The 25865-nt window shown below is 36.5% G+C and overlaps 2 protein-coding genes across 6 annotated transcripts; both read left to right on the top strand.

Moving 5' to 3' along the window:
* Positions 1-40: 40 nt before the first annotated feature.
* Positions 41-14226, top strand: LOC105380538. Of its 4 annotated transcripts, none has more exons than XM_048632802.1 (11): positions 41-243; positions 3973-4090; positions 5004-5174; positions 6516-6640; positions 7174-7365; positions 8380-8582; positions 9459-9614; positions 9872-9994; positions 11193-11347; positions 11798-11880; positions 13527-14226. In XM_048632802.1, exons 1-11 carry the CDS (start codon positions 199-201, stop codon positions 13554-13556), a joined length of 1401 nt encoding a protein of 466 aa, XP_048488759.1. In that variant the 5' UTR covers positions 41-198; the 3' UTR covers positions 13557-14226. The 4 variants fall into 4 exon arrangements, with proteins under 4 accessions (XP_048488759.1, XP_048488761.1, XP_048488758.1 ...); XM_048632804.1 differs by having other exon boundaries at positions 13522-14226; XM_048632801.1 differs by having other exon boundaries at positions 11798-11869; positions 13527-14225.
* A 6925-nt stretch (positions 14227-21151) lies between these two features.
* Positions 21152-25827, top strand: LOC105380489. Of its 2 annotated transcripts, none has more exons than XM_038122319.2 (9): positions 21152-21307; positions 22368-22497; positions 23383-23511; positions 23806-23942; positions 24290-24466; positions 24746-24786; positions 24899-24964; positions 25126-25197; positions 25556-25827. In XM_038122319.2, the coding sequence occupies exons 1-9, from the start codon at positions 21248-21250 to the stop codon at positions 25806-25808; spliced, it is 1065 nt and encodes a 354-aa protein (XP_037978247.2). In that variant the 5' UTR covers positions 21152-21247; the 3' UTR covers positions 25809-25827. The 2 variants fall into 2 exon arrangements, with proteins under 2 accessions (XP_037978247.2, XP_037978246.2); XM_038122318.2 differs by having other exon boundaries at positions 22368-22521.
* The last annotated feature ends 38 nt before the right edge of the window (positions 25828-25865 follow it).

Raw genomic sequence — 25865 nt, 5'->3', positions numbered from 1 at the left:
GTCGTACAGGACTTTCAGTCTTAGGCGGTGGCTGTAAGATTGCTAGTCGAAATATTTGATTATCAGTGCAATACTGAATTTGGTATCAATATACCGATGCGAATAGTCTGTTTTGTAGATAGTATGAGTTAGTGCGATATCGCGGTAGGACGGGACTCGGCGGCTCCCGCGCATCCCGGGAAGTCCAGCACTGCCAACATGACGAAAAATAACCTGCTAATTATTGCTGGCATTGCCACCTTGGTAAGTGAAATAAACATTTTTCTACAAATTTTACACAAAAAAAACTATATTGTTAATCTAATACTTAAGTAAATCTTGTAGAATTCTGTCACGTTTATGCTTTTTTTTGTTTTTTGTAGTAATTAATGTAATTGAGCTATGCGATGTATTTTAATATTTTTAAAGTCTGTACTGAGCTAAGCCAACCTATCACATGTCTATCATAAATTCATAATATACAATTTTAATGCATGCGTTAATTTTAATATGCGAAACGACCAATGACTTCCACAATTAGCCTACTTTTATTTTTTTACTACACCCATTACCGCCTAGTGTTATTCTACTTTATAGCACTTTAGGTACTGACCAAAAATGCACTTACTTACATTTTACCTAGTTAGATAGTATTACTGCGCTAATCTTCTTTCTGGCAGAGAGAAAGTACCTTTTAGGTGAAGGTGCGTAGAGTACAGACAGATAATCCTACATTATTTTGGTACTTTAATTTATGATTGCACTCTATAAATTGCACTTAATCATATTAACCAACCCAAATAACAGTATATTTTCCATATTGATGTAATTTGATGGCAATAAAATATTTGATTTGATTTGATTTGATTTGATTTGATGTAGGTACGTAATTACATTCCAAATTATAATAATTATTTTTATTCTATCTTCTTTATATAAAAACATAAAAAAGTATTATTAATTACCTACACATGAATGGGTCCAACTAATTTGTGACACAAAATGATGTTCAATGCTTAACAAATCCGTTATCAATATTCTCACATACTTCTACAAGATATAAGTAGATAAAACCCGCGGGCGTCTTGCGCATCTTGCAAAGACTCATATTTCGGTTATCTGGATTAAGTGTCACATTTATCTCCAATCATCAAAATAGTAGGTACTTACGAAGGCATGTCCCTCAGGAATGTCGCTTTCAGATCTTCCGTAATGGTATAATAATATGCATTCAAAATAATGAATCATATTTTTTCCATTGGTCACGCTAGAAAATCTGGATCAATGTCGCTATTTCTTATTTTTTGCATTTGTTATATTGTTTGTAAAATAAAATAACATATTATATCCTAAATCCCACGGAAATTTGGGGAAAATTACTAATAAATAAATAAATATGTGGGGACATCTCACACACGGCCATCCGACCCCAAGCTAGGCAGAACCTGTGTTATGGGTGTCGGACAGCTGATATATCTACACAAATACATAGATAGATAGATACTAACCCCCTTATTCATAGAGAAGTTACAAAACGTTTTAACTAATAAACTGTTTTGTCCCTCTCCGACAAAGAACAATTTGTTCTTCGACAGAGAGGGACAAAACAGTTTATTAGTTAAAACGTCTTGTAACTTTTCTATGAATAAGGGGGTAAATATAAATATCAACACCCAAGACCCGAGTACAAATATCTGTCTTTAAACAAATATCTGCCCCAGCCGGGAATCGAACCCGGGACCATCGGCTCAGTAGTCAGGTCACTAACCACTACGCCATTCGGTCGTCAATGTCAGTATGGTAACTATTTTGATAAAGTAATACTTATTTTACTTGTACCTACCTACTTAATAACCTATTAGCTTAGAACCTAGAAGTTGATGTTATATGTATAACGGAAAATGTGCATATCCCCGACAAAACTATGTTCTCGTCTCGTGTTCAAACTCTATGGAATAGAATTAGTTTTCACCGCTTCTTTTTGAATATATATAAATGTCTAGAACCATTCCTGAAAAAGGCTCTGTCTATGAGGAGTATAAATGGTGAAAGAACCTCCACGAGCATATTTTCATATTTTTATGTGGTACCTACTATAAAATTAGGCACTGTCTATGTCTAATCCCAACATACCCTTGTAGAATTATTATCGAGGTCCGGATTGCCACCTGCACCATTTTAATACGTGATGTTATTAATAATAAGTATACTTACTTAGGTACTTAAATTAAATTATTAAATTAAAATAAGCGTATTTATGTAATTAGTAAGCTATCTACTCTCATAGAAAGTGACATACTTATAAGAGTATGATGAGATTTTTCAATAAGGAATGTTAAACTGACAGACGTATGACAGGCTACTAAATACGTTTAGCGTTTGGTGAAATTCCACCTAACATATGGAAAAAACAAATGTCACTTTTGGAACTAACTTTGCCTTACATTTTGACAGTGACAGTTGACGATACGCAACGTTAACGGAGGATCGAAAGTTGTGCTCGCGACTCTGTGCAGCGAGCATAGGATTCGATACTATTTTAGAATCTACACGAAGGGTCACTTTTACCAAACGCTAAACGTGTTTAAATCAAATTTTAAATACATTTTGTACTAACTGACAGACGTATGACAGGCTACTAAATACGTTTAGCGTTTGGTGACATTCCACCTAACATATGGAAAAAACAAATGTCACTTTTGGAACTAACTTTGCCTTACATTTTGTCAGTGACAGTTGACGATACGCAACGTAAACGGAGGTTTCGAATCCTGTGCTCGCGCTTCTGATTTCATTTTCGGGCTCAGATATAACATCCTGCACACTTAGGTTTCGGCCTAATATACTTACCCTTTTTGCAACACCCTGCATAACGTAATTTACATACACCTTCATTCACCTAGTAGGTACTATACAAATACAGTTGCCTATGTCTCGAAAATGCTTTTAGTATGAAGTCCACCTTTTGTACACTTAATATATTATGTATTTGTGCAATAAAGAGTTGAATAAATACATATAGTAAAGTAAGTAGGTACTTAGGTACTAAGTGCATTCTTAGGAACTTATAATTATAAACATGTATCAAATTAACCACAATCGGGCGATGCAACAAGTACATATTGTGCTTGCTCGACCGAATCATAATATTCAATGACTTACCTAATATTTTACTCGCAATATCGGTTTTATGTGCAAACAGCGTAATTTGATTAAAAACAAAGGAGTCGTATTTTATAATTCTAAGTCATACCTCATTACATACATACATTAGGTAGGTACATACTTTTTGATGAAATATAAATCACAGTTGTAGGTACACTAGAAGAAACCAAAAAAAAAATCATGTTATTTATTTTGAACCTACAAATAGCTACTGATTATCATCGTCACGATACATGTACCTATGTATATCATAATCATCAGTCGAAATACAGCCTCACATAGTTGATTGCGCCTAACAGCATATTATATTGTTGACATAGTTACAGTCCAACTATAAAGTCCTGAAAACGGAAATGGATTCGAACTAATTGTTTAACACCGTATTTAGTCGATCTTTTAAATTGATTTAAGCATAAATCCGTGAAAAAACCATTCAATCGGTATTTTATTTTTAAAATGTAAATAAAACAAAAATAACTCTTTAGGATGCTCCACTGCCCGGTGCGAAAGCACGTCGCAGAAGCTTTTTTCAATTGTTATTATTTTCCTGTAAAATTCCTGTTGTATATAAATTTTTATACACTCACCAGCAATGAAAAAGTTCCAGTAACATATGGAACGTCGGTGGCAGGTCGAACTTTTTCATTGCTCGTATTTAACTGTACTATTTACAGGGTGTTGCAAAAAGGGTATACTAAGCCGAAAGGGGGTGACTCAGGGGGCTATTCTGAACAACTTTTGTTCTTCGAGTTTTGGAAATTCACACAATTCTTCCAGTTGGTGGGACTTTTTTATTGCTCGAAAGTGTACTATTTATGTTTTTTCCAGCTGCAAGGCGCGGTCCAGCTGCTGGCGTCCGCCTGGGCGTTGGCCGAGTACTTCTGTGTCTTCAACCTGCTCCGGGACCTGCCCATACTCATCTACTTGCGCATACTTTACTTCCATAGTAAGTGTATTTTATATAACTTTTGCATAAATTTTCCTTTTCACACACGTGGGCAATGAAATAATTTCAGTGGAAATAGCAAAAAATACAACCTCAACGGAAAAGACTAGTTATGACGCACGCGCCACCATCGCCGTCAGTAATATTGAAGTGCATGTAAAAAACAGCGCATCAGAATATTTCCAACGGAAAGCCTAAATATTTTCCAAATTCTAAATTGAATAAAAAAATGGGTCATTTAACGGCGACATTTTGCAAATGGAACATTTTCATTGCTCATGAATGTATATTTAAACATTTTCCTTATTGTTACGCAAACTACTGCTGAAAAGTATTAACATATGAACAGGGGTGGGATGTAAGCGCTAACAATGTTCACAATATCGAACAATACCATTGTTAAAGTACTGAAAATACATATTTCACGAGATAAGCTTTAAGATCAAATCAGCAACACCTTTGTTTGCGGTTAGGTATTTACGTAATGCCTTCCCTGAATGAGCCATTTCAGGATACCTTTAGATTAGCTAAAGATACAGCAACTAACCTACAAAATTAAAGGTCTGTCCATACACTCAAGAAGAATAAAATCTTGGAAGCTCCGTTAATTATACTTACTCAACAGACTGAAAGATTCTTATTTGTAAACTTTGTGATAGTACCTATAATCATACCTACCTACGTGTGAAAGGTTCTTACAATCGGCCCACAAATTTTCATTAAAATAAAAATAAATCCTACTTACCACTTCCGTACCACCATCTATCTATCTATCATAAAGTATATTCTTTTATATCGCTGCCAAACTATCTTTTCATAGAAAAGTAAGTTTTTCTAAAAAAGCTCAGCTGAGTTTTCAATCTTAAGTTGGCTACAGCGCAGCCGTATTCTAAACCACACCTTTCACGTTCAGACCCAACTTGCTCGACCCGCGTCACGATTGGTCCATACATCGACGGCATGAGCAACCAGGCGTTCGTGCTGCTGACCAGCCAATCAGTGCCCGTCTACCGCACCTTCCTCGTCAACTCCGTATACCTGGGGCTCAGCGTCGTCTGGATGGCCACTAGTGCTGTCCTCATCTGTAAGTGAAAATTCAAAGTACCTACAGTCAGTAATAAAATAACTATATTGGCTGACACTTTAATTTTATTACCGACTGATGGGTGACTGGGTGATACGTGAAATTAAGTAACTTATAGAAATAGTTTGTTTGTGTTTGTATCGATAAAATATTATTTGATTCATTTATGTTCTACTTGTATGAGTGTTTTCTCACTGTACTGTACTACTAAACCTTCTGGAATCTTCCTGAAATACCTTCATCTTATAGCCTCAGTCTAACTTTGCTGTAATAGGAACCCTGCCTGTCCCCGTACCACCATTTATTTGCAATGGATAAAGTTTTCTAACTTTCTTTTTTGGTGATTTATTTTGTGTTGAAGAAGGTATAGAAGGTATTTCACAGACTTTGAAAAGTCATAGAATCCGCGATGGTTATAGTCAGTTATAGTATAGAGGTGGTGGTGCGGTGGCGGCATTATACAGAATGAGTCTTTCGTAGTCTCACATCCGGAAGTATGTCATAGAGCTCTTCATTCTGGACAACTTTTGTTACGAGTATAATGAACTTGGGATATTACAAATAAAAAAGTATGCCTCTCCATACAAAAAAATATTGTTTAAGTTCCAGATGTGCACCTACGAAAGCCTTATTCTGTATTAGTGTTTAAATATATAAATGTTTCATTTGTAATAGAATGCGGAATTAAGGTTTCATATCGCTTTGGTTACGCTGAGCTGGCAGGAGTAGGTACTGTTCCAAACTTTAGTGTTTGCAAATTTTGTGAAAAGCTGGCTGCTGACTGCCTCGCTGGGGGGTCGTAGGATACCAAGAAAAAGTTTAGGCGTTTCTCTCACTGCCATGAAATACCAAATGTTGAATGTTGCGTTAATGCGTGTTAGAACGTTGCATTAAAGTGTCTCCCTTTGTATAAAAACACACACACTGAAAATTAATTCGTTCATACAATTCACGCAACATCCAGCGTGATGCGAGGCAGTATGATAATCGCCTTACGCCTTATGGTCTACGGACACCGGGATGGCATAGCAAGAATTTATTTTTTTACTAATGGACATACAACCGTACATTTTATTCTATGGTTACAGAAATACGACAATATTGCTATGCTTTAAAATTATGCCGTGGCATTGAATAATCCTTTCCCTTTTAACGGGGTTCCCCTTAACTGGCTTAATCTTTGTCCAAAGCTCAATTTGCATGGCCTTAATTTTTTTTAGCGATAATTTATCACTTTATTATTTATAAATGTGGCCTAATACTTGTCTAATATAAGGCCCGAAGACGCGTTTCAAATTTCGTGTAAGTCCAGTGACAGTGACACGTGACCGCATGTTTCAGTGGGGGGCGCCCGCGACAGCCGCTCGCTGCACGTGCGCTGGCCGTGGATGGTGGTCATGGTGGTCACCTTCGCTGTGGATATCTGCGCTTCTGTCACCTATATTACTGACAGCTTCCATACAAGGGTGAGTGGCGGCACTGGGGTGCTTATATTTTGTAAGATGCTTATGACCGTGGGGTGACGTTCTATATGACTAGTGACTGTACCTCTAGGTTAGGTATTTTTTTTGTGTTCGTCTGAAGTTATTATATTGGTACTAATTTAACTTAAAAGGTAAGTATTTAAATCAAATGTATTGTACCTACTAAGTTTTTTTTTGTTTGTGATCAGCTTAGTGATGTATATAGGTACTTTACATATACAGGTTGTTGCAAAAATTGTATGGTCACGTGACTTTTACTATGGAGAATGTTTTTTTTTTGCGATATATTTGAAATTCTGATTGAATTTTTGGGTTTAGATATAATATGCTGCCCATGTAGGTTTTGGCTTGGTATACCCTTTTTGCAACACTCTGTTTATGTATATGTAGTACCTATGCATTTTACAAAACGAAAACGAGTCTACAACTAAAACCTTGATTGACCACTTTGAAGGCCTGAAAATTTCCAGCCAGAGCCACTATTTCCAGACCGAATAACCTGATCTCGTTTCCAGACTCTGGCCGAACTAGTCCACTTCGTGGGCGGCACCCTAAGCGGGGCGGCCGGGGTCACCGCCGACTCCTCGTGGACCGCCTGGGTCATGGTCATGGTCTACTGCCGGCTGATCGTCGTGCTGCTGTTCAACCTGTTCCTGCTCGTCTGCATCCTTGTCGACTGCGGAATACCTGCGCATTTTGATTGGAATGTGAGTTTGGCTGGTGAATTTGTTTATGGCTGATTGGTTGGTTAATTGGTATGGGGTTTTGGTAAAGAGGGTAAAACAAAAGTCTGCGTGGTGGTGTTTATCGCGGGCAATGAAAAAGTTCCATTGAGACAATCATCAAATTACTCCTAAACGGAAAAAACCTTAATGACGCCTTCTGCAATAATTAAAAGTACTTACTACATTCAATGGCGCATCAAAATATTACCAACTAACAACGTAAGTATTTGGTTCAAATTTCCTATTAAATGGTTTTAAAAAATTGGAGCCATTGGGTGTCTTCATTTTGTAAGTGTAACTGTTTCTTTGGCCGTGAATTAATGTTTAAAGAACATCGGTTAAATCAGCCGTCATTTTCAGAGTAAAAAATGTAGTTAAGTTAACGTTAAGAACTTACAGCGTTATTACTCGTATTATTATTGGTAAGTAAAATATCAGTAAAATTCCGCTTTAGTTTTGTCATTAGTTCGGAGTTTTTGTTAGGTATTAGCAACTGAAAGTACATACGTGGTCATGTACTTAGAAAATGTTTATTCTTACCTGCGTCATAATCGTAACCGGATCGCGGTGTTGAAATAATTCGGGTAGGTAGTTTCCTTAAAAGCATTATGCAGAGTAAGGCGGTAGTGCGACAAACTACGCACAACTTTGCGCTACTTTCGTTAAGTGCATTGTCATCATAATAGTAAATACTTAGCTGTATGTGCGGTACATGTTATGGATAGTGGTAGTGTAGGGCTGTGTGCCTAGTGCGATCGCAAGCCCTGTGGTGTCAGAAGGCGGGTGGGGCTCGAGTGGGATACTCGCCTCGGGATCTTCCCAGGCGCAGGCGCATGCCGCGCTTTACGGTTTGTGTACTCATTTTATTCTTCCGATTGTAACCTAAGTAAACTTGAAACTTCATTGCCGCAACACATAGTAATGTTTGCCTATTAAACGTAGGTCAGAATTCAGAAACAAGTAACCCAAAAATAACTTAACATGTTCAAATTCCAGCAAACGCTGCCACCGCCGTCGTCCAGCAAGCGGCGCGGAGACCCCGAGAACCCCGAAGACCCCGAGGAGCCCGAGACGAGGATCCCGCGAGTGAGCATCCTCCGCCGGGTGCCCACGTGGCTGGGCCGCTCGCCGCCCGCCCGGGAGCCGCCGCGGTTCTACCGGCGACCTTCTACGCCTGACATGATGGACTCCCCTGACAGGTGACCTACTTAACTACTATAACTATAGGTTAATGTATTTCGTTTTTTCTTCGTATTTGGTCTTCACTTTCTGATTTTACAGATGTTATTTTATACCATCCGTCCTCCGTTTTAATTTTTGTTTGTTTATTAAATTTAGATAATTGACACACAAACAACATTGGATTGGTAGTGGAATTACCTATTTAGGATTTTTCGTGTTTTTTAGTTTCTGTTGGCTTTTCAAATTTGATTGACTAGACTATTTGAATTTCGGCATATTACTAGGCGTGATAGGTGTTCTAGTACATACCTACCCACCTACGAAATAATGGTGAGCACCTAGAAGTTCTAAATTATTCTACACATATGTTCCATTCTTATATGACCCAATATTGCAGAAATGTTTGGAATGGACGTAACAATGATGAGACGCTATAACAACAATTCATAAAATACACGTGTGGCAATTTGATCGCAACTTGATCTCTTGTAGACCACAGTGAGCTTTGTGTTAAAGGAATATAAAATTCCTATAATTACAAAAATACTCAGCAAAATAGCATGTTATTAGCCATTCCTCTTTCTGATGTATGGGTTAAGTACAAACAAAAATATACCTACTTACGAAATACCCTTTTCCAATGATCCTACTTTTAATATTATAAAGGCGAAAGTTTATCAGAGTGTATGTTTGTTACTTCTTCAAGTCAAAACGGCTGGACCGATTTTAATGAAATTTGGTTTGTAGTTAGCTGACACCCTAGATTAACACATAGACTACTTTTTATCGCGGAATTCCCACGGGATAACTTTTTAAGGCGAAGCGAAGCTCGCGGGAACAGCTAGTACCTACTCTAATATTTATTATAACATATGTCATGGCTTTGCTCCTAGGACTCCTCCTCTATCTGTGCCCGGGACCCCTGAGCTGCCCAAGAAGCGTTCAGTAAACTTCCCAGAGAACCTGCTGTCTCTGCCCCAGCGGCTGGAGAACATGATCGTGCAGCAGCAGAAGAGGCTCGACTCGGCTGTGGTGGACACTTCTGGAAGGTGATTACTTCTTTGCTAGTGGAATAGCTACACATTTTAACGAATTTCATTATTTATAATTAATGTAACGGGCGACTTTTTTCGCGAACGCGAGTTGTTTAGAATGACCTCCTAAATTACCTCTTTTCGGGTAACACCCTGTGAGCATTAAATACCTACCGCATAAGTTTTTGCAGACTTATCAACTTTTCTTTACTTATACTGCCACTTTGACCTACCCTTCCCTACATAATTCTAACACTCGTGTTCTTTCATAGGTCGGCGACCCCGAGTCCTCAAGACATGCCGACGATCCACCAAGCTCTGAACTCTGCCACCGCCACCTCGACAGCTGTCGTCACTGCCCCAGGGACCGCCTCCTCCCATGTTGACTCTAAAGGGTATGTATTCGTGTAATACACTCACGAGCAATGAAAAAGTTCCACCTTGCTCTTGTTTTTATTTAGCTGTTGTGTGTCATTCAGTTTTCATTTATGTGTACTTATTTATAGAACAAAAAAAAACAGTATAAAATAATTCACTCAGTTTTCTTTTATGTCTATAAAACAAAAAAAAAACTATTAAAATAATTCATAGCTGGTTGGATAAAAAACATAGAATCCCTCTAAAATAAACAAACTATATTGGTAGACAAAAATTCTATCAATTTACTAGTTTTCCGCTGTCTTTAGTCTATACTACCCACCATCATTATTGTGTACTAACTACCTTCGTGCAATAAAAAAATTAGTGTAGACTGTATACATAGTAAGCAAAATAAAATGGTGCGACCGTCGAATGGAAATTATGTAATAATTAACAACGAGCACTCCTTCTAATTGGTCTTAAAAATCAGTTTATCAGAAGAAAAGCATGTTTAATTAATCATCGCATCACCCGCCATCACAAAACCTATTCACACTTCCATCATCTTATTGTCTGTGATTGTTGCCGGTTCAAGACTAGCTTACTATTACCCGGGAGCGATGAACTGGCTCTCGCGGCGATCTACCGTACTCAGGTGGTTGGCTGCACTGCCAACAGGGCTACCGTACCTCAGTTTCAGGAGCCTCTTCTATAGGTAACATATAGGACCTAAGAGCTACTATATAGATTATAGTTTTTAAATAATAATTAGAAGAGCTATTTCAGTTATTGCCGTAATATTTTATTATATTTTATGTATGTACATGATTATGGTAATGGTTTCTTTATACATAAAGGTGAATATACATAGGTTCAAGAATATCATAGATCTGTCTTGTCTTGTATGATGAGGGTACACCCGAGTCCGCGTTGTTCTATGCCGCTAACCGATAGCCGGAATTCCTGCAATTATCTATTCGTCACTGCTGGGGTTTATTAAAGGGAATAATAGAATAAAATAAAATAAATTTAACAGCCGACTAAGAGTATATAGTATGAGACGGCAACTTGCAAGACTCAAGGTAGTTTAATTTTTATCTTATAAGCTGTTTCTGTACACAAATTGGTAAAAAATAAAAAGCTAATTTACTATCGCTAGCGAATTATACATAACACGTGTGACACAAAAACACACAACTAAAAACCAACTCCTAAAACCCCCGTCTATCGCAGCCGTCGCAACACAGCCATCGAGCTTCAAGGCCAGCTGCCGTGGACCTACATCCCGCCGACCACCCACCACATGCGGGACCAGCTGCCCCCTGATGAGGAGCTGCCTCCAGTGCCGGTGCCCGACTACACGCTACACCCCAAGTACAGGAAGGCGTGTGAGTATTGCTGTCCTTGTGGTTGTGTTGAGGGTTTGGGTTAAATATACTGAGCTAAAAATCTATATGCGAAAATCTATCATTAGCTTTTATGTACAGCCAGCTAAAATAAAAGAAAACGGAAGGATATTATTTCTCTGTTAAGCCAGTGTTCCTGTCTCTGGAAGGACATTCTAAAAACACCTCTAATAGATAATAGAGCTAATTTTGCGTGGATACTAGTAATTTTGACCTTGATATTTAATAACATGAAAGTTTTTTTTACTCTAAATGTTTTAAAAACTCCACAATCATGAAAATAACCATTTATGAATGTTATGATCGACTACCTACGAAATTAGCTTCTCAAGTAGCCTAGTTTAAGGTCGGATGGCCCTGTCTGAGTTGTCCCCACATATTATATGTGGTACTTACCTGATCTGTGAATCAAATAGCCTGATATATTCGCAGCGGTGCACCGAGCGGGGTCGACGGTGAGCCAGGGCCCGCGCCCTCAAAACTACTACCGCCCGTCGCATCGATGTAAGTTACATGTGCGTATTGTCAGCCTTTTTTTGTTTTTTAACTCTTCTTGTCCTCTACAGTCAGCTGCATAAGTAGTTATATACTTTTTTACCTTGTCAAATTCACAAACTACCTTCATATATTGAAACTTTGACGGTTCGTCAGTTTGACAAGGTACAGAAGTGTATAGCCACTTCTGAAGCTGACCGTGCATGTGGTGTTTGTAAAAGTGGTATGGTAAGCCGAAAGGGTCTCTCAACTCGTCATTTGTTCTAAGAAATTCGTGTACAGTTCCCCAAAATTGATAATGCACATAGAAATCTTCGTCATTGTTCGGCAACGGTCGTATTCCCGAGCGTTAGAAAACTATTATGTATTTAGAGTGGTTAAGTGCATTTTCTTCATGAAATTTTAGTAGAATTATGTAATTGGTGCTAAAAGAGATAATTGATTTATCAGTAACGAAATTTGATTCGATAATTCATAATATTCCATAATATTAAAATTTACTTCGAAAATGTTACAGTAGGTACTTTTCAAGTGTCTTACTGAAGCTGATGTAAAGATGGATGAAAGAAGGTTTGAATAACACAAGGTATATATTATAAGGAGAAATGGATTTCAAACACAGGTTTATATAAAAAAATTGAAATCTCAGTTCAAAAGTATTTACAGAACTGATTATTTCACATTAATAAAAATGTTTACATTAAAATCTCAGTTCAAAAGTATTTACAGCGCTGATCATTCACAATAATATTACAATTACAAACTTGGTCTTTTCGGTGTGGCTTTATTGGCAAAGTGAAGTCTATCAATGTGACGCATATTTTATTCTTAAATGTGCCTCATAATATGGCATCGTCAAAAATATTTAAAGTTGAAATTAAATTCACATTTGAAAAAAATAACAAGAACGATGTGTAATTGCAGCTTTTTATAATTCCACAAAAGTAATATTGATCTTGACCTTGAGACCCATGACTGATCGGTGACAGCCACCGACCGCCCAAATTGTTTTCGATTATTGGTCACATGATATTGTCTACTATTTCTTTCGAACAAGGATCAAAATGCAAGTGCTTTGTTTAAGGCACTGATTCGGGTGTTTCCGGGAATACGACAGTTTGCGAAGATTTGCATGCGCATTATTAATATGGGAGAACTGTAACAGAATTCTACGTCATATGCATATAGTAAAAAGGCAAGTTTCTAAAAAAGTTTCTACAATCAGCAGAGATAATTTTAGCAAATTTTCAATTATCAAATCAAACAATAGATCAATAATTAATGGTGTCCTCAACTAAGTCCCTTTCGACTTACTTACTCACATTTTTTTCCTGTACATGAAAAGCTGTGGGCTTGTTTTGCCTGTCCGTTAAATATTATGTGTCTGTAGTTCTATACCATCAGCTTATACATTATCATCATCATCATCATCACCACACCAGTCAACTTTGTCTACTGATGGTGCAACAATATCCTCGTACCTACCTACTTCTGAGCAAACCGTCAGTGCATTGTTTAACATTCTGTATTTTGTCTTAAATTATATGTATGCTTGGATGGATATTCGATATTGTAAGATAATCATTTTATTAATCCCTGCGGTCGTCCAGTCAAGAATGTAATGTAATTGTCACACCGTTTACTTATTTATTTATTTTCAGCACAGCAAATAATGGAGTCGGACGTATTGTACTAGAAGATGGCAGCGTCATACATTTCCCGTTTTACCATTAGCTTAGAAGTAATCACTAAGTACTTATTATTATTAGTTAGTTATTAGTACCTATATACCTAGTAATTTGCTAATCAACCAAACATTGGGGAGACATATCCAAGCCTATCTGAGTACCATGACTAGCCAAGCCTGGAGTTGGATGAGTCAGAGATCATACAGATCAGTTTCTTAACTTACCCAGACGTAAGTTAAGAAAAATCATTGCTAGGGTAGGGTTGTCGAATTACAATCCAACATTGGCAGAATCCAAAAATTATAATTTAACAAGTTAACCCAATAGCCACATATGGTACTTACTACAATGGTATTCAAAAATTGAATTCTGATATTTCGAGAAACTTATACAAAAATTCTTTATGGCAGATATATATTTGGAAAGACGGGTGCATTCCCCTAGTATAGGAGTTCGCTCAAATGGCTCAATGCTACATCCCTGCTACGATACAGTTCCCATTGAATACAAAATTAATGATATATTATAATATGTTATAAAAAAACTCAATATTACGGCTTTTTTGTATTGGTCTTAATTCAATAATAGGCAAGTCACTGGCTTTACAATGGTAATTTAAATTTATAAACTTACCCCCTTATTCATAAAGGAGTTACAGAACGTTTTAACTAATAAACTGTTTTGTCCCTCTCCGACAAAGAACAATTTGTTCTTTGACTAACGCTGAGTTGCAGAACTAAAGGCACTTTAAGCTAATGTCGGCATTATATCTATGTCTGTCTCTTTCTGTCCGTATACTGTCAAAGCAAGGCAGGTATACATTTAAGGTCATCATTAGCTTAAAGTTCCTTTCTGCAACTCAGCGAGAGAGGGACAAAACAATTTATTAGTTAAAACGTATTGTAACTTTTCTATGAATAAGGGGGTAAATTAGCAGGCAGCTTACCTAACCGCCGTCGTAGCAAGCCCGGCGTAGCCGCGCCGCTACGAATTTACTACGCGGTGTCGTAGCAGGGACGTAGCAGAGCGGGCGAACTTCAATACAGGGTGAATGATTGAAATTTATTAATTTGTATGGGTAACTCTTGTTATGTCAGCATTCAAACTTTTGATGCCAAAATAGATTTATTTAAGCTTATTGTTTATCAAAGTATGATTTCAAGAATATTATAAGATAGTCTAATCCTTATACTCAATCGAGGACGTTGAGTGTTATGGATTATCAAGGACCCTATCTAAAAATGCAATATTACTGAGCTAGCTATAAAAATTATAGCTTTCTTAAAGAATGTTATTGGTCAATCTATTTCAAAAAAATGCAGCCCTATTCTTGAATAAATTCATGATTGTCCTTTGCCAGATATTTTTTGAAGCATTTAATCATGTTAAGTTATTTTAAATATATTTTTCGTATTTTTGTCGTTAACATTTCTACTTTTATAATGATTAGACTAGTAAATGAGGTACACCGGGTATCTCAATATTGGATTAGGGTGTTTTTAATAATAATAATTGAGAATATGATTAAGTTTAACTAAATGTTATCTATCTTATCTATCAATCTTTAACTAATGTTGTTTAAGATTATATTGCAAGGTTTTAGCTTTACTTAGGTACCTGTTAGTTCCTTTGAAACTTTATTTTGTAATTATGCAGAGCACACTACATATCTATCTAATTAACAAACCAGTTAGCAAGTTATAACGTAAGTAAATTTGCGCAACCAGTTATTTTTCCTTATAGTCACTGTAAAGATGCCTGCTAAGCCAGTACGGGTTTTGCAATTAATAAAATATATTTAAAAAACTTAAATCATCTGCATACATTATCTGTCAAAAGTTTCCGCTAGAGGCGCCACTTTGTATGCGAGGAAACGTAAACTTTTATAGTTTACCGCAAACCTGTACTAGACTTACTGAACTAAAATCTATTTAATAAGCTTTTTAATTTTATAATTGTTTTCTTAATACACTCACGATCAATGTAAAAGTTCCAGTTACAATAGCACTAAATTACTCCTAAACGGAAAAAGCTAGCTTAAATACACCGTCGGCAATATTAAAGTTCATTAATTAATAGTGCATCAGAATATTCCCAACTAAAAACATAAATATGGAGTTCCTATTTTAAATTGTATGTTCAAAAAAAAATTGAAATTAATTGGTGTCGGATTTTTGTGAGTGGAACTTTTTCATTGCTTGTGGGGAGTGTAACAGTTGATTAGTGTGTCGGGTACAATATTTTGACCTACAGACTGGAAGCTCCGTGATAAACCTCCACCCTGTATGTATAGTTTACATAATATGAATGTCAAGATAGTTGATAGTGCTCGAGTTTCTTGTATCTACATTCAGCAAAAGAGCTGCATCTAAATGATAGACAGGTGAGAATTACGCTAAAAGAGGCATGAAAATAAAATATCTCTTTTCGTGCTCAGGGAAAATAGCTTTTTGCATCTAAAGTCAAGTAAATAGTGCTAAAGGAGAATGGCCATTTATCTATGGCGCCATGACCCGCCAGAGCAGCCATTGATGAAACATATACTGATATGTAACCCATGACTACAGTATATCCCTGGTGTAAATTTTACTATTATGAGGCATGGGAGAACGAATATACAGGGGCTGAAAGATCAAGTCTTTGTACTGACTAGATGTTTCCCTCATACAAAGTTTTTTTTTTAACGTGGTTTAGATTTTTTAAATATTTTTCCCTTATTTAGAACACTTTTATAATTGAATGAAAATAGGTTTGGTTAGTGGCTGCAAAGCGGGTCAGATTTGGCTATTCATATTTCAAGCATAGAATAACGAGTAATATTTTTTGTTGATATACCCATAATATTACAAGAAGAATTATTTGCATTTATTTTGATTCATGCTCTTTTACTGACTGTAAGTACTTGGAATTGCTGAAACAAAAAGTCCCAGTTTCTTATTATTTAGTTTTAAATACAAATTTTCGATTGATTTGAAAAAACATGTTTTACATAGTAAAACAATAGTTTTAAATATTAATCTACTTACATAAAAATAATTATTGTTCTTCTTTTATATGTATTTGCAACTTAGCAGTACCTACCTACCACATTTCATATAATACTTATAATTACGAATTGAGTAATGATAGTAGGTAACACTTACACTGCAGAATAGTTGATATATTTTCTTGAAATGTATATAATAATATTAATAATTACTATACACATACCTACCTCTTTTAATATTAAGTTTACCAGAAACATGGTTTTATAAAATGAGACCATTTTAATATTTTTTGTAACCTAAGTTTCTTTTTATTCTAGGTTTGATTTATGCATACACTTTAAAGTTTTTATTTATATCTTTACCTTTATTTACTTACTAACAGTTAAGTTTCAAAGAAAGACAATTTAGTGAGAGTTATCAATAACAATTTTTATACCTAAGTACCTATTTAATAGAACCCGTTAGTTAAGTTTGAATTTACTTAAGTACTAACATTTTATAATATTTTAATCTGGTAATCAATAAAGATACATATATTTATGTGTGAACTAACTATATGAGTTTTATTTAACGTGTAGTCGTGGCTGATAGTTAAGTACCTGAGTAGGTACACACATAATACTTACCTATGTACACGTACAGGTGGTATATTACACCTACATACGTATGTATCGATTTTGGCCTATAAGTTATCGCGAAAAAATATGTGTCTTCTCTATAGAATTATTCATGGTCACGTGAGTTTTATATACTAGGGTAAGTAGACTTTTTTTCGCAAACGTCCAAAATCCGTTGAGCTAATATTGTTTAGAACGACCCCCTAAATCAGCCCCTTATCGGTTAAACAGAGAGTTTGATAGCCATACGAAAATAATTTGACTTTTTTATGCCCCTCAAAAAGTAAAGACGCCCGAAAAAATACGTATGACATTTTTAACTATGATTTTGTTTCCCTGCAATTTTAATTTAGTATTGCTCGATTTTAGTAATAGCCGAATAGTACATAAAATTATGGAATCTCATAGACTGCCGTCCAGAGAATCATTCATTAGCTTAGTAATTAGTAAACATTTTAAAAAACAATCTTATCCTCATACTCAGAAGAGGAATTTTAAATGAAGATAATGAATGATTAAGATACTCAGAGCAGTCCTGATTTCTTAATCTAGACAGATCTGTGCATCCGTATCACTAAATAAGTTACCATGTATTAGGCAGGTACAACATAATTATAAGTCTTGATAGATAGTAAGTAGGTAGGTACGGTACCAACAACTAAATGTATAATATGCGTCAAATTAATTGCGGGTTTCTATAATCATTTATTCAGTAATATTAACATGGGAAATAGAATAAAAATAATTTTACAAAGAAACATAACAAAAAATAAAAATATTCCAGCTATAAAAAAGTGTAGGTTCTGAAAGTGTGGTACATATCCTTATTCTTAGCCTACCTTCACCGAGTTGTTTGATGGTAACAAAATCGACCACCCATTTTACCTCATGGATCATTTTTCAATGCTATAATTCTGACGTGTCACTGTTGCAATACACGAAACCATCGTCTTATTTTATGAAACAAGAAGTTTTTGTAACAAGTTATAAGTAAGGATCTGTAGGGTAAATCGTGGTATAACTGGCATGCGTCAGTAACTGGCACTATGACTATAAAAGTAAATATATTAAGCTTTTGGATATAGTAAGGCCATATTTGATGCGTCTACAGCAATCTCCAATCATTCATTGATATTATAGTTTAATTTTACACCGCTAGGTGGGTATTTTCCGGCGCTAGAAATTATCTCAGTCAAAGCGGCGAAGATCGCCAAAAAAATGCTCGTGTGTTAAGTTTTTATTAAGGAGACACCAACATTTGTATGGCCTGTTTTTGTGAAAATAAATAAGTTTTTTATAAAGTGACAATAACAAGGAAGTAGGGAAAGGTCTAAACAATATCATAATAGCCCGATTCACTGTGATTTTGGTTGCTTTCGAGTTATATTTGAGGGTGCTAGTTACTGAAATGTAATTTATATCTTCACTTAGTAACTGGCACCCCCCTGCCAGTTACTAATATTTTGGGTTTTGTAATTTTAAGCTATTTTATGCCTTCTATCGACAGAAAATACGATTTAAAGTGCACTGTAAAAACCCCCAGTGTCTAGTTAGCTTTGTTTCAATAACTGGCACGGGGCTGCCAGTTACTAATTTGCATAGATTTTTCTAACGCACCAGTAACTGGCACTTACTGGTGCGGTAAACATTTCTTTCATGTTTCTTTTCAGAAAAATCACTAAAATCAAGGCAATCATCATCAGCAGTCTGTAATTGTCCACTGCTGGACCTCTCCCAAGCAGTGACACTGCACTCTGTCCTTGATCTTCCTCATCTAGCCACCGTCCAGCTGTATAAGGTCGTTGGTCCAGCTAAAGGTATCCCCCGCTACGCTAGCCTGTTCGTGGTCTCCACTCTAGAGCTGGTTTGCCCCACTGGTCATCGGTTCTTCAGCAGCTATGGCCGGCCCACTGCCACTTGAGCATACTGATTCTAAGAGCTATATCGGTCACTCGAGTTTTCTTACGGATTACCTCATTTCTGATATGGACCTTCAAAGAACCACCAAGCTTAGGTCTTTCTAATGCCCACTGATCGGTTGTGAGTCCGTGGACCAATGCAACCACGTCTTACTAGTAAGACGCACTGACTGAAGACCTTGGCCTTCAGGTTTTGATGTGAAAATTTGTCAAAACTTCCCCTATCATATCAGTCCAATCCAGTAACATGTTGAATGCACCTTGCAGCTTCCTTTTCGAAGTTCCTTCTGCCTAGTCGCATAGTTTGTCCAAGGTAGACATAATAATATTGTTGCTACACTAAGACCGCAAAGCATTTTACTGAGTTTCTGCAGATTGCCACTGTGATAACATGAAATGGCGATGTGAAAGGTCCATCGTCTTGAAGACATTTCCAATGCATTGGTAAACAGCTTCGGGATATAATTTAACACCCCCCTGTCTCCTCTTGTTTAGTGGTCCTGGACTTGGAAGGCATCTCATCTCAACACCTCGATATAACGAGGGGATTCCAGAACTGCCCAGGTCTCGATCAAGGCTTCTCAAAGGCTTTCTCATAGACCTTGAAGAACTTGATAGAAAGACGGTTCGCGATGATCTTATACGATAACTTATACATGACTTATAAACAAAATCGGTTTATTCTTCTTTAATAAGGTCTTATCATCCTTCTTGAAGAACAACACCAAGTTCTTGCTCCACGCCTCCAGTGTTGTGCCAGTATGAAAAAGCGAATTGAAAAACTTCTGAGGCTGTTCAAGGATAGTAATAGCTTTCAAAAGCGCTGTACTATCTCCGTCTTTACCCAGAGCTTTGTCCTTTTTGAGCTGTTTGAGGACTATCTTAATCTTACCTCTGTCGACGTCTAGGGAATCGTTAGTGTGGTGACGTGTTAATGGAGTTCTGTAATCAGTGAGCAAGTGAAGCTAAAAGCCGTAGAAACCTTTAATTTCCCCATGAAATTTCAGATTAGAGGCAATTATACTACCGTCAGCAGTCTTCAACTTAGCCAGGTCACTTCTCCCAAGCTGCTGAATGAATACATCAAGATCAACAAGCATTTGCTTTCTCCATTTCCGTTTCCAAATCCAAGGGTTTCTCGATTTGTTGCATCCATATGGACCCCCGATTCGTCGCATACTTGTATTGTCATTTTGTCGTAGAAGTCGACCATTACACCGGTGATTTTGAGTCTTACCGGTACAGAACCTAGACAGGTAGTTGTACATTACCTAATATCAAATATATTATTGATTTTAGAGTACTTATGGACCTAATTGCATGACTTTTTTAAAGGTGCCAGTTACTGAAACATCATGTGACAGTTACTAATTTTTACTGCCAGTTACTAGGTTTTTTGGGGGTAGTGGATATAAACTACATTAAAATCGAATATTAATCTTATATCTTTACAATGTATGCCTATAATTGTTCGTCGTCTTATTGCCAGTAATTCAAGCCTACCAGTGCTTAAATCAGGCCAATACTTTATTTTTAAAATATTTTTTTGTGTTGCAAATCGCTTAAAGTGCCAGTTACTAGTACTTTTACCCTATATTATTATTATTGGTACCGAGCTAGATAATAATAAGTTTCTCATGAAACTTACATAAATTCATAAATATAGTAGAATGAACTAGGTCGCTGGAGTAGAAGCGTTTTCGAGTGGAGACTGGAGACCACGTACCGGCAAGCGCAGCATTGGGCGGCCCCCCTCCAGGTGGACGGAGGATCAAAGTCAAGTCAGTGGAAAACATTAGGGGAAAACATAGCCCATATTAGGCAGTAGACGTCCTATGGCTGAGATAATGATGACGATGAACCAGGTTTCCCCATTATTTTAAGTCAGGCACTTAAAAAACTTAACGGACACTTAAATGACTTTAATCCCCAGTAAATGACGCGGTAAGTACCTGGACATACCTATAGATACCCTCCTATACCTAGAACCAATACGACGCCATATTCGTGATGACGACACAATTTTTCAACTATTTAATCAGCGCATTACATTATTATCAATGTGTATCTATAGTTGATAATCGGGCGGTACCCACTAAGTATTGTGGGCAATCAGTAGACGACTGTGGCCCGTGGAGGTAACTCGTAGTGTTGTGCTTGAAGGGACCATACCAACATGGCCCGCCTACCGAAACACTACCAGACGGTAGCGAATTTAGCGTCAGGAATAGCCATCGTAAGTAGCATTTTTTTGTTTTTATTTTGGTTAATAATTTAACAAGCACACCATCGTAATAGCTTTTACAAAGGGACACATCGATGAAAAAAATATTGTACTAGTTACGTACTATTTCATGACTAATGACAACAAATGGATTATCGATTCTTACTTGGCTTGGAGTCCTTGGACATGAATGTGAAATATGAAATGAGTAGGTTATCAGCATTTTGATATTGTTTGTTTTACAAAGCTTGTAAGCTAATTTTATTGTTAAATGTGATAGTTGTTGATTGTTTACATATATAATTTTAGGGTCGTTAAAGTTGAGCAGGGTAAGATTTACCTAGTAATCTAGAAAATTAATAAATGAATAAAGTATATATTACTTACTAATTACAAAACGAATTATTCAGCCCGACTATTGTTTTAAAAGCAACTATGAAGAGATGGCTTTTCAAAAAATTTGGACCTTTTGTAACGCTTTAAAACTATAAATAGTACCTACGTATATTTGTAGCTTTTCAAAGAATTTTGTAACGTGAAATAAAATCAATAATGAAAATACAGACTAATTCGTATGTTTAAACATCCATTAAAGATTAGGTAGCTAGGTAGGTACATAATAGTACCTACATAAGGATAAAGATCCAATTTATAACACCATTCTGTTTTCGGCGTCAGTGTGTCCCGGCCATGTGACTGCTAAATGTTGCATCAACGTTAGGTTAAATTACAAGCTCCAATTTCTGTTGTTGACATGGTCATCATTTCTTAGATTTTTCCTTTTCCGTTGACGAGACAATTTTATTACTCGTTTTTATGTGGTAGTTAGGTATCTGGATATGAGTACTCAGTATAAAGTACTAATATCCAGATACCTAACTACCACATAAAAACAAGTAATAAAATTGTTATTGCATACACTGCTGAAAATACTGAAAATTAGTTTGAAACATTGCAGTATCCCTACCTATCCACTACAGGCGTAGGAATTTACCTAATACTGTAAAACAATCATCATCATCTTAGCTGAAACAAGGTGTAAGTAGTTACAGTTTTGTTTCATTTATTTCAGGCACAGTCAGTGGTGGTGGCAGTGGTGGCAGTAGTGCTGGTTGTACTGAGCGCGTCGTGTTTAAACAGTGAAGCTACTTTCACAGCTGCCTCTTATTTCCTTCGTCTAATTAAGGAACAATACCTCCAAAGTAAGTGGCGATGTACCTATCTATGTAAGTAGTAAATTCTTTCAATGGAGCTTTTATTTACGCTTTACGTGCAATGCGGTTCTGTACGTAATGAGAAAACTAAACTTGTTCGTATGAATAATGCAAAACTAAATGAAAACGTCTTATTTAAAACAGACATACAGTTTTAAAAAGCTGAATTTGACAATATTCAGTAAAGATTTATTTTGTCAACCGAAAGATATGCTCACAAAACTTACTTTTCCTACCAACCCGTAACTTTTAAGAAATATGTATGATTCTCAATGGCAGGTACCTACCCGTTTAGTGGGTTATTGGTCAGCTGTTAATTTTTCGCGAATAATAATTATAAAAAAAAACTTAATAGTTCAACATTAGAATATACGAGTATGTTATCTAACCTCTATATATGATAAGATTAATAACGTATGATCGTATTAAATATTCAAATAATGACACAGTATTATGTACCTACCTGCCTTCCTAAATTGATTTACAGGATGTTGATATGCATAACATCTAAAGATTTTTTTGTATTTCCAAGTATCTTGAAATAACTAAAGAAATAGTTTTACTGGAAATCCTAACAAATATTATAAATTCGAAAGTAACTGTGTCTGTCTGGTAACTCTGTCTCTCTGTTACTCTTTCACGCCAAAACTACTGAACGGATTTGAATGAAATTTGGTAAACATATGGTCTAGACCCTGAGAAAGAACTTAGGCTACTTTTTATCCCGAAATCCCCATGGGAAAACTTTTTAAGACGAAGCGAAGCTCGCGGGAACAGCTAGTTATGGATAAATCGAAGGCAGGTGATTAAGTTTTTTCCGACACCTCAGATCTGTTTAAATGAACTAACTATCATATAAATTACTATTTTCAGACGCAGAATGTTCAGTGTTCACCGATGTACAAAAAGATCTAATGCCAGCTAGTCAAGTATTTATATGGCTCATTGTTATTTTAAGTTTGTCAGTGGTGTGGCTGGTAGCATCTGTATCTCTAGTTATTGGTAAGTTTTTTTTCTTTAACGCACTAGTTAGATACCTATTTTGTATAATTTTTTAACCGTCTGCAAAAAAGAAGGTTCTCAGTTAGAACTGTATGTATTTTTGTGCGCGATTATTTTCAATAATTTTTTTTCGGTTGTAAAACCTTGCCTTAATTTTGCCTTAAAATATGCCCACTATAGTTAGTCCAATATTTGCCGTGTATAAATGTCGAGCTTTTTAGTTCTGTTTTAGAGGACTAGGCATCATCTCCTGAAGATGAGAAACAATAAATGAATAATATGGGTGTTTTACAGTGTCGGACGAGATAGCAGCTGGCTATTTCCCGAGCGTGGCGTATGTGTGGAGTGCGACCACCGTGGCGGTGGCGGCGGCAGACGTGGCCCTAGGGACCATGTTCGGAATCGACTTCGCAACAATCCATGCTGAGTTGGTACGTTTTATCTTCATTTTATTATTATATTTGTGTGGATGACAAACGAATGAACGAAACAATACATTCGCAGAGTTGGGCAACTGATACTCCACCTTCATGGGTGGCTAGATGTCATGAGTCATGCTCATGAGCCACCTGAGTGCTGGTGTTAGACACATAGGTATTTATAGGGTACGATGTGAGGTTGTGAGGTGGACCATAGCTTGTGAAGCTCCATGCCATTGAAATATGATAAGTATAGGAGATTCGTCAAGATTATGAAATTAAACTCGAGTGCTTTTCATTTTCCAGATCCTTGCAATATTTCACCAGTATCTATAATACCTTATTGATGACGTTTTCAGGGTAAACACACGATTGAAGAGCCGGAGGCGTATAAATTAGATGTTTTACGATATGGGGCTTTCCTCATGATGACGTTCTCTCTCAAGGGCTTTGTTATGATCGTAGTGAACGTTTCGTTCGCTGTGGCACTTATCATCATTGCGAATTCAGCCAAACGGATCTTGGATACGTCGCAGGTAATGTTTATTGCGTATTAAAATACTTAACACTTTGGGGAGAGGGCTATGTTCAGGTTCAGCCGTAGACGATTACTAATATACTTCGCTGTTTCATAAATTATAACACAAATGGGTTATTACACATTTATATAAAAGTATGGTATTTAATAAAAATATTATGATTTCTTATTTACTTGTAACGATAATATTTCAAAATCAAAAATCAAGAAATATTTATTTAAACACAATAGAATTTAAAAAAGATTTTATTTTATCATTGATTTAATTTCTTTTCAGCATTCTGTACACACACGGGGGGCACTGAGTGCGTATGAATCGTAAGTTGTCCTTCACTACATATATCAAGATGGAGTTATCGATTGAATTGAATACATACCTTACCCTACACATACCTACCTACTAATAAGTTGACTATTTTTACATTTTCAGAAACAAAGTTACTGCAGAGATGTGGCAGAACCAGCAAGCGTTTGATCATCCGCTAGCCAACACCAGGTACTTTACAAAGTTTCTTTGATTTGTATAAATGGTTATCTATTACAACTATTACTACTATTATTATTGTACCTTTTCATATAAAAATTAAATATAAATCCAGGAAGTCCCATAAGTTTGAAAAATATGCCTATAATAAACGGTACTTTTGCAATTTACAGGGGCAACGTGAATAGAGCGTTTTCTGACACAGAAAATGCGAGCATTGCATCTCAAAACGACTACACGATGAGGTATGTACCAACCAAAATTTAAATTTTTACGTCACATACTTATTATTAATTTAGGGTGGGTTGCATCATTTAACTTTAACTATTACAAACGTCAAATCCCTTGACGAGCGAGATCAATCTTCAAGAGATTAGACGTTTGTAATAGTTAAAGTTAAATGGTGCAACCCACCCTTAGTATAGTATTGACTTTTCCCGTCAGTTTATCTTCCCCTGCAATATTATAATGTTATAACCTGGTAATTAAAGCTTATATGACCTATCTTTCTGATCTTTAATTAGTTGGTAAGTACCTATGCCTATATGTGTATTAGTCCCCCCCTATGAATTTTTATTCACTTTATCTACCTACTACTTACAGCCGTTCCTTCGACCGGTCGGACTCGTGGCATCATACCAGAATGCCCGCCGAGCCGGCCCGTCCGTTCCCTTACTACGACGACGGGCGAAGCCCTAGGGCTCCACAGCCACCGATAGTGCCAATGACATCCAGCCCAGCCATCGTGCCTCCCTGGCGAAGGGATCCCTGGGAGACGCAGCCAGCAGTACCAGCCCCAGATTATAGCCCAGTCAATGGAAGACGACTCAAGTCTGCCTTGAAGCCTGCCATGTGAATTTAGACTATGGACATAGCAAATAATTGTTTCAACTGTGCCGCAGAGGGCAGTCTA

The sequence above is a fragment of the Plutella xylostella genome, chromosome Z, assembly GCF_932276165.1.
Source record: "Plutella xylostella chromosome Z, ilPluXylo3.1, whole genome shotgun sequence".
In the NCBI taxonomy this organism is placed as follows: domain Eukaryota; kingdom Metazoa; phylum Arthropoda; class Insecta; order Lepidoptera; family Plutellidae; genus Plutella; species Plutella xylostella.
The sequence above is the reverse complement of the archived record's forward strand: the minus strand, read 5'-3'. Positions and strand labels throughout refer to the sequence as shown.

Bases quoted from the DNA above. Each gene is read 5' to 3' on its own strand.
- LOC105380489 (XM_038122318.2), top strand. From the start codon at position 21,248: ATGGCCCGCCTACCGAAACACTACCAGACGGTAGCGAATTTAGCGTCA. The intron at 21,308-22,367 runs GTAAGTAGCATT...CATTTATTTCAG, and splicing joins TAGCGTCAGGAATAGCCATC to GCACAGTCAGTGGTGGTGGC. The intron at 24,965-25,125 runs GTACTTTACAAA...TGCAATTTACAG, and splicing joins CATCCGCTAGCCAACACCAG to GGGCAACGTGAATAGAGCGT.
- LOC105380538 (XM_048632801.1), top strand. From the start codon at position 199: ATGACGAAAAATAACCTGCTAATTATTGCTGGCATTGCCACCTTG. The intron at 244-3,972 runs GTAAGTGAAATA...TGTTTTTTCCAG, and splicing joins TTGCTGGCATTGCCACCTTG to CTGCAAGGCGCGGTCCAGCT. The intron at 11,348-11,797 runs GTGAGTATTGCT...ATATATTCGCAG, and splicing joins CCCCAAGTACAGGAAGGCGT to CGGTGCACCGAGCGGGGTCG.